Raw genomic sequence first — 9,708 nt, forward strand, 5'->3', positions numbered from 1 at the left:
TGGAAATATCCATGATTGAGGCAGATTCGGAGAGGCTTTTTGAGAAGCGACGGTTTAGGGTTTTCAGAGAGGAGAGAATAGAGAGGCGGCGATTTTGGAGGGAATGGGGTAAGGGTTTAGGGTTGAGTAATATAAGGAAATGGGGAGTCGTTTGTGAGCCGTTGATCATTTTTTATCCACAGCTGAGATTTGAGAAGGGGTTGGGTCAGGTTTGGACTAGGTTGGGTCGTTTAGGATTGGGCTGGGGTTATTGGGCCAAGGTCTGGGTAGTCAGATCCGAAATTAGGAGGAATTTAGGGCTAAATTTTAAATACCCAATTTTAATTAAATAAATAATTTATAAAAGTAATAAATAAATAAAAAAAATATCATTTGTGCATGAAAATATTTAAAAACAATTATTTAACATTATAAAAATATAAAAAGTTATTTTTTGTATAAATAATGTAATTATATGTACATATGGGCTATTATTGGTAAATATACAATTTAGCCCTGAAAAATACAAATGTAATTATACGAAATGCACTAAAAATATTTTAAACTTCATATTGGTATAAGCGATAAGTTTAGATGATTAAATCATCATAAAAATAATTAAGAGGATAATTATTGGATATTTATATAATAAAATACAGAAATAAATTGATTTAAAGTCTTTAAAAATCATGGAAGATTATGAAAAATACTTGTGTATGCTTGTAAATCTACACTATTTTGAAAGTATATATATATGGAAAAATATGAGGGAAACTTTGGGTATCAACAATATATATATATTTTAAAAATATGAGTTTTATTTTTTTTTATATTTATTGATATAGGTACACGCGCAAAGCGCGTACCCTAAAACTAGTATTATTTAATTTTGACCCGATTATATCCGACCGGACCCTCCCATTTGCCGGCCCTAATACATTGTTGCTAGGGGTCTCAATGGTTTAGTTCGGCCAGTTATTTTATAAAATTTGTACCATATCGATTTTTCGGTTATTCTATTAATTATAACCAAAATTCGACTTTTCGAAACCATCCCTATCATGTTGGTTTCTCTTCGGTATCGATACGGTTCGGTTAATTTTTGATATTTTTTAAAATATCATGTAAAAGTCATTAGTAGAAGTAGAATGCAATAACATACGTATTTTTATAGGACTTCAGCAAAACACTCTAGATATTTTTACAGTTTAAAGGGTGATCTAGATATTTTTACAGTTTAAAGGGTGATGAATTAAGAAAATATGAAAATGACCATATTATAGATCCATCAACTATTCTACATCAGTGTAAAAGAAACTAAGCAAATACAAAGAAAATATAAATCACACGAGTGAAAATATATTAACTATTCAATATCCAAAAAGATAAATTTAAATCACATGAAAGGAAAAATATTCAATACATTGTAGTTTGCTTATCATAATCGCTACAATACCTTGTATCTTGCTAGTGAATATGCTGAAATTTAATTTCAATATGAGTAGCCTAATTTCATAATTTCAAAGCCCAAGGAAAAATTTAATGCATTATTATTTTTAAACTTAATATATAAATATATTTTTCACATGTAAATTTATTCGGTACAGTTCGGTATTTTTTCGGTTTATTTTTATAAAATAAAAAATCTACCCTAATTATCGGTACCGTTATATATTTATATAAAAACCTACGTTTATTAAAAGAAACCTAAAAATCATTTCGGTACGGTACAATTCGGTCGATTTAGTGAGTTTTTAAATATCCATTGACACCCCTAACTGTTGCAGTATATTGTATATTATTACAGTGTACTGTTGTAATATATTATTATAGAGTTGTATGCTCTTACAATATATTATTACAGAAGTGTATACTTTTGAATTATACTGTAGTAAACTGTACTTTATAGTAATATACTTGTATAGTATATTGTATATTGTAGTGGTATATAATTGCATAATTGTATTTCTTTTTCAGTTTAAAGAGCTTCAAGCTTATCGATGGTGGGTCTTCAAAAGGCCGATCTTAATCACCTCAAATCAGGTCCAAGTATAAAAAAAAAATCATTTTAAACTTTCCAAAGGTACTATAGATAATATTTTGTAACACCCATTTGGAATCAACCAATTTCTTTTTTTAATTTGAAAGTTCAAATTATAGAGCTTCAAGCTCAATAATAGCAGCTCTTTAAATAAACACAAAATTCAGACTTGAAATTTTGAAAAAAGACTTTAAAAAGATAGTCTTTAAATTTTCACTTTACCAAAACACAAGAGGTACAAAAATCCGAGCAAAAATGCTATGAGATTACATGAAAAATGAAGGGGTCAACATGGTTTCATACTCCATCAAAAGAGAGAGTTTTGTGGTTTTGCACTTAAACGGGAAAGGCAATGTTTAAGCATTGATAAAATGTTGGGTAAAATAAATTAAAGACGAAAAAGAATGGTAGACCGGGTAAAATTTTTGGACCACATAAGCAAAAACTGTAACTAATTTTCATATGAACAAAATCGGTAATAGAAATGGCTTATATAGGCATTTAGCGTTATTTCCCCTTAAATTTTAGTCCTTGCTAGCCAAATGCTCTAAATTCCGCTTTAAAGATAATTTATCTTTTGGGATTTTTGCCCAAATAACCTTTTAATTTATTATTATATACTTTTCTAGCTAGTATATTTAAATTACATATATTATATATATATATATTGTACATCCGCCAATTATTTTGGTTTAATTTGCTGGATCAACGGTTATTTAGGTTAATTCTTCTTCTCTTTTTGCAGAGAGGCCTCAAAAAGGCCATCTGTGCAAATGCCCCATTCTTCGTTACCAAATGGGTCATTTTGTATTGGGCTTTCAACAAGCCCTATATAAATATCCCTCGTCATAAGCAGTATACACTTCTCATTTCACTGAAAAACCCTAGCTTCTGAGAAAGGAGAGCCGCAGAGTTTGCTCAGAAGCTATCATCCCGAACGAAAATGGTTACTTTTGCTTCTTTTCCAATTTAATTTTCTCTTAGCAATCCACTTAGGCATAATCTCTCTATTATATCTCAATTTTTTTCTTTTTTTTTGCAGACTTTCAAGAGAAGAAACGGAGGTCGTAACAAACATGGACGTGGGCACACCAAATTTATTCGCTGCTCTAATTGCGGCAAATGCTGCCCAAAGGTCATTTCCAATTTTCTATTTATTAAATATTTTTTTAATATGAATTTAACATATGGATCCAGAATTTTGAGTTAATGGATGTGGAGTATCATGTACTACTTTTTATTTGTATTTCAGTAAAAAATTTGTGATTATCATTTGTCTGTATTCGGATTTCTAGAGTCAAATGATTCTTTCTTTGACCGTGATTTTTTCATATGCCTTTTAAATGGTTAATTATTGTGATTAATAGTACTTTTTTTACTTAGTTTCAAATATGCAAATTTTATTTCAAAAAGGTTTATGATTCTGTGTCTTAATTAATCTTAAGAAGTTTGATGCGAGAAATCTGAAGTATTGACACATAACCGAGGGAAAGAAAGAGATATATGCATTATAAGCTTATTGTAGACTAATGTGTTCTAATTTGGTTACCCTGTCTGCCTGGAATCCAATAACTTTTGTTCGGACTTTGTATCTGTTAAAAAGGAATTTTAAACAAGTATACATAATATCAAATGAGCTGTGGTAGAATTCTGAACCCCAATCCGAACCCCAACCCAAACTGATAATGTTCGAATCCTTGATCTGCCTCTGGTGAAATCTAGATTCTTGCTAGTTAATGTTGTGTTTGGAAGTGATTTAGTATGTATTTTTTGTATCGAAATAATGATTAACAAGTACTCTTGGCGGCATTTTATTAGTTAAAGCTGAAATTTTTGGATATATATATATATATATATATATATATATATATATATGGAAGAAGGATAATTGTGAAAGCATCTGCTCGCGATGTTTTCCTTCGTCAACAACGAAAATTGGGGCTAGAATTAAAAACTAGGGATCAAATTAAGTTAAAGGATCTCGTTCATTGCAAGTATTGATTTAGTACAAGAAATTTTAAGCCTTTCAGGTTAAGATTCAGTGATGTTTTCTTTTACCATCAGTTTAATACCTACAGTGCTTCATTATTGAAGAATTAACCTAAATAGCTGCTCACCCAATTGCTTAAACTAAAAATTGTCCATGTATATATTATATGTTTAACCATGTATAATCCTTGTATAATCTATCTATACTGGCTAGTAAAAGTAAAAACTGAATTCAACCGACTATTTGGGTAAAGATCCCTTCTTCTAATACTTGATAATTAGACAAGTTTTATGGTAGTATCCAGCCATGGATTCTTGTAGCGCTCCTGTACCCCTGGATTTTGCACTGATCTTTGTATTGCAATCATCATTGTTAGTATAAATACAAGACAACTTTCTGCTAATATTTTGCAACTTACTGTGATGTTTCTTAAACCTGATTGATTTTCAGGACAAGGCAATCAAGAGGTTTCTTGTGAGGAACATTGTTGAGCAAGCTGCTGTACGTGATGTTCAGGAAGCTTGTGCTTTTGAGAGTGAGGTTTCTTAGAGCAATTATCTAAGTCTATTTATTGCACAGTAGTTTGCTTACGTTAAATAACATGAGTGTGTTGTTGGTTCAGCGTACACTCTTCCTAAGCTGTACTTGAAGATGCAATATTGTGTTTCATGTGCAATTCACTCTAAGGTGGTCAGAGTTCGTTCTGTTACTGATAGGAGAGTTCGTGAGCCCCCACAGCGTTTCAGGCGCCCAAGGGTATGCTATCCTACTTATCTTATCTTCATAGCTTTGTTAGATATTTTTCTTGGGTTGAGATGTGCATTTCGATGATGAATTAAACTTTCTGCTTCTGAAAGGAAACCTGTTTTTATACCTTATCAAAAAAAAAAGGAAACCTGTTTTTATACATCCTGTCCATTTTGTCGTTTTATCTCAAACCTCATTTGGTTATTCAAAACAATCTTCGTTCTCTAGCCTGTTAAATACCTGGAGTGTATCAGCATAGTTTCAGACCCATATATCACCTATTTGTTGGTTTCTATTTTTGTAGATAGTACTGGGGGTTTTCCTATGAATTTTGCTACTCTATATTCTTCTGCTTACTTGAAGTTTGTCTTTTCTTTGGTTATTCCAGGATGATCTCCCAAAGCCAGGTCAAGCTCCACGCCCCACTGGAGGAGCCCCTGCAGCACCTCGCACTTAAGTTGTTAGGCTTCAGGTTTTAATTAATCTGATAGTTATTATCTGTTATATGTCGTGGTTTTGACTGTACTGTTTCCATTTAGTTGATGGGACCATTTACCATTTTATGGAATTGAGTTTTGAATGGAAAACTGAGAGCTTAATTTTCATAATGGAGTGCTTTTAAGTTTTGACTTCCTATAACTTGACATCACATCTGCCTGATTTGGCCAAGTGATTATTGTTCTCGAAGTCTCAAATCTTGTTTGGGATTTCCTTACATTTGGGCATGCTAGCTTTGTGAATTTTTCTTGCAAGATTTGATTCAATTCCACAAAGTGAGTAGACTGATTATTGTTCTAGCGTAATTTGTAACTTGAATTGTTTAGTTGGATGCAACTTATTTTGGTTCTGAGGGCTAAGATCAACTCCTAGCAACAAAGTGTAAGCCCAAAAGGTAGTTAATTATTTTGAAATTTACTCAAGTTTTTAAAAATAATTGGAATTCTGATAGGAGGGGGTGGAGTTGGGCGGGGGAAAGGGAAGGTGATGCTATTCTACTGATGGGATTTGAACCCTTCACCTCAACCGTGGACAACGGGGAGATCGCCCAGTGAGCTAGCCATCAACCCTCACTTAATGATTGTTGATTTCGTATGTGTCACTGCACCTTTTTTTGAAATATCACCAAGAGATTGTTGATCTTTTATTAATTAAAACAAATCAACAAACAATAGATAGAGGGTATTAGGTTGGACCTCTGGAAAGAGGCACATTTGAGAGTAAGAGTACAATCCTGCATTCATGTGTTTAAAGTATCTTTAGCTATGATAATATCGATGTTGAGTATTCTAAATATAGACGTTTTATTCCAAGAAGCGTAAGAAAGAACTCGTTCCCAAAAGTCACTTAAACTTTGATCCCATAATCTCTATTCTATCATTATTTTTTTGAACAAAAGATACGACTGTATAAGGCAGACTTAAGTGCACCAAATCGAACTTTTTAACCGTCTCAAGTTGTTGAAAAAATCGACTCGATAGTTTGTTTTGATTTTAAATTAAATCTTTTTGATTGGGTGCCAAAGTTCTTTAACTAAACAAATTGACCTTATATACATAGTATTCTGACAAAAAGTATTTGGATGAACCCCTTCTGCCTGCTAGTTCGGCCCTAGTTTACATTAAACCACTAAAAATCAAATCAATTGACTAGATTTCTTTTGTAATATGTTTTCAAATATATATTTTTTCCGTAGTATTGGGCCTAAATTGTTTTAACTTTTGTGGACACTAGACCACTAGTCCATGTGGCTTTTGCATCTATATTCGATTTTGGGGTCACAATTGAACCTATACTCACTTTGCAAAAAAAATTGTAAGTCTATTCACTTTATGATTAATTTCAGATTTATCGGGTCTGAAGTTAAAAAAAATTAGTCTGAAGTGAAAAAATTGCACTTCAGATGCACTTAAAGCCAAATATGTTTGAAGTGCAATCAATGATTTCATGCACTTAAGACCTATAAGTGTGAAGTAAAAAATTGCATTTTAAATGCAGTTAAGGCCAAAAGGTATGAAGTGTAACCAATGTTTTTATGCATTTAAGGCCAAATAGGCCTGAAGTACAAATTGCCCGAAACAGAAATTTGGTCTTCGAATTTTAACAATCCAATGTACGATTTAATAGCTAAATCAACTCCAAATGAGCTCAAATTTGAAACATAACCTCCAAATATCATCAAGAACAAACCCCAATCATCAGTTTGTCAAAACAACAATAAATCTAACGGACCCATTTTATAATTAAGAAAAAGAAAAAAGAAGAAACCCTAAGTAATAGTAAAAAATAAAGCGCCACAACAACTCACCACTGTAAAACATCATAAACTACCTTAAAATATGTTCACAAACACCATATAAAATCACTGTCATCCGAAGAAGAAGAAGAAAAAGGTCGGAAGTTGTTTAAACAGTGGGTACAAGTTAAAAAAATTTAAAAAGTGGGTACATGTTAAATGAAGGCGATCAAATAGGCGTCCCGTGCAATTTTTATCTAGTCCACTAGGCAACAAGCCCACTTGGCGACATCTACTCTCCCAACACTTGATTAATAACATGTTTGGCCAAGCTTTTTTGTGGCCAAAACTGTTTTTTGGCCAAAATTACTTTTTTTTCTTAAGGTTAAAGTCTTTGGCCAAGTTTTTAGAAGGAAAAAAGTATTTTTGAGTAGAAATGGAAGTACAAAGATAGTTTCTTTAAAGTATTTTTTTTGAAAAAAATAAACTTAGAAGCACTTTATAAAAACTTGGCCAAACACTAATTGCTGATAAAAAACGTTTTTCAAATTAATTAGCCAAAATACAAACTGCTTCTTACCAAAAGTAATTTTTAAATAAGTTGATTTTAGAAATAAGGATGTGACTATGTACGTGAATATGTGTATTATATGAGGAGCATAATCAAAACAAAAAAATATTATGTTGGTTTTATTTGGTTTATATATTTTTCAAACTGGCCTAGTTAGTTTTATTTTTGTTTGAATTTCCCATCTATACAATAACAATATAAAATAAAATTTATATTATCAGATTATTGTTTACCCGAAAAACGGATAGAGTTGAATTTGTACATAGTTCTAAGGTCATGTGGTATAGTTTAATACAAATCGTAAGGACAAATATAAATATCAAATATGGATTGCAAATAATGTAAAATAAACAAGGTTGGAAAGAAGATGATTTTTAGGACTAAGCAAAATGAATCAATTAATGAAGCCTAAAAGAATAATCCTTGAATATAGGAGAATATGATGCTTGAATTACAATGTAAGAAAAAAACTGTCTTTACAGAAATGTAGCCATCCTCTTTATAGTGGAGGATCATACTTTAGATATAATTAAAAATACATAGTGGAGAACCCATGATAAATCAGCTTTTCCCTAATTTCCGCCGAGATTCTCTCCCTTAGTATGTTTGCAACGGCTCTTGTCTGTGAGCTCGAGCTCGATCGGCCTCGGTCCTGGTCGGTATTGCTTCTAGAACTCGATATGGACTCGGGATCATGTGATGATTCGGACTCGGTCATGGTTGGCCTCTACCCCTTAAGCTCGAAATCATCTCATCATAGTTCGATTCAGACCCGAGCTCGATAATGACTTCGAACTCGGTGTTTGACCTATACCTGAAATCTGAAACTTGTTTGTACCATCTTCGGAACCCATCTCCATATTACGAAGTTTTTCTTCGATCCATTATGTTTCGACCTCGATCAATCGTACGAAGGCCGAAATCTATTTCGACCGTATACAGATAATCCCCCTGTTTCTCGGTAAGGATGTGGTGAGAAACGATATGATTTCTCAATGGCTCGATTGGATTATAAGCTGACGTTCACATTGGGTTCGATCATGACGTACGTGATAGCTGTCCCATCGATTTAGTTTTTCAAGGCATTTAATGCATGTCAGACGGTTGTCGGCCACCGCTGATATTGAACCGTCATTGCTTTAATCTATAAATAGCCATTCCTTTTACCATTTACCACTTTTACATCTTCAATCTTCCAAATTTCCCAAGTTCTTTTTTCGTACCCTCTGAGTTTATTCGCAAATCTGTGATTCCTCTTTGCAAAAGCCCTTCTTTAAAATTACCAAATCTTTGTCATTTTCTTCTATTCTCGACCTTTAAATTCGAAAATGGCAAAAACATCACAAACCATTCCTCAGAAAGAGAAAGCTTCATCTTCACAGTCTGCCGCCGCCGAAACACTGGTAGAGCCATGGGCTGAGGAGTGCGTTCATGGGGCGTGTGTTCTTACCTCTGATTTTAAGGTCGATAAAAGCTCATCGGTTCCCAGCCGATGTGAGCCAGTATCGAGGTACATGTGTTCGATAACCGAGAGGCACCTCAAAATAGCTAAAGAAAGATTACAATTGGGAGAACAAAGAAATAATAATCCCTTCTTCCGACGAAGATATCACCACTTACGTGAAAGGATTTTTAAGTGTGTTTACTTACCCTTTCACGTTAGGTCCCCTCGACTCTGTTATTATTGACTTCTGCCGTCAATACCAAATAACCCTAGGCCAGGTCCATTCTTCTTTTTGGCGGATCGTTATTTTGATTCGATACTTTGTGAACAAAATCGAGGGGATGCCGTTCACCCTCGACCATCTCATCCGATTGTACCGTCCTCGCCTTTTTCGAAGAGGGTTAATAAAATTTCAGCGTCGGGCTACCAAGGCTCTGTTTTCGAGCATTGACGAGGACATGGATCGAGGCTGGATGGGCAGGTTCGTCCGAGTAAGGACTTCGAACCTGATTCCGACTGAAAATATGCCTTTTCCCGAGGAGTGGAATATCAAACATAAGTGTAATTTTGCTGTTACTTCCTTCTATTTTTCCCTTTCATTTCTTTTCTCACCGATATTCCACTTTTTGTGATGCAGCAGTTCCCTGGATGCTCGGAGCAGTTCCCGATCTCAAGAATTGGGTACGAGCTCTGGCTTCGACCT

The 9,708-nt window shown here is 33.5% G+C and overlaps 1 protein-coding gene across 1 annotated transcript; it reads left to right on the plus strand.

Annotated features, from left to right (window-relative positions):
• Positions 1-2,839: 2,839 nt before the first annotated feature.
• Positions 2,840-5,393, plus strand: LOC107782148 (small ribosomal subunit protein eS26x). The gene is made up of 5 exons (XM_016602991.2): positions 2,840-2,966; positions 3,063-3,155; positions 4,461-4,545; positions 4,633-4,766; positions 5,146-5,393. Exons 1-5 carry the CDS (start codon positions 2,964-2,966, stop codon positions 5,212-5,214), a joined length of 384 nt encoding a protein of 127 aa, XP_016458477.1. The 5' UTR covers positions 2,840-2,963; the 3' UTR covers positions 5,215-5,393.
• The last annotated feature ends 4,315 nt before the right edge of the window (positions 5,394-9,708 follow it).

The sequence above is a fragment of the Nicotiana tabacum genome, chromosome 17 (genome assembly GCF_000715075.1).
Source record: "Nicotiana tabacum cultivar K326 chromosome 17, ASM71507v2, whole genome shotgun sequence".
NCBI lineage: Eukaryota > Viridiplantae > Streptophyta > Magnoliopsida > Solanales > Solanaceae > Nicotiana > Nicotiana tabacum.

What these genes read in the sequence shown, in the direction of transcription:
- LOC107782148 (XM_016602991.2), top strand. An exon ending in GCGGCAAATGCTGCCCAAAG is followed by an intron (nt 3,156 to 4,460) that starts GTCATTTCCAAT and finishes ATTGATTTTCAG; the next exon opens with GACAAGGCAATCAAGAGGTT. An exon ending in GGAAGCTTGTGCTTTTGAGA is followed by an intron (nt 4,546 to 4,632) that starts GTGAGGTTTCTT and finishes TTGTTGGTTCAG; the next exon opens with CGTACACTCTTCCTAAGCTG.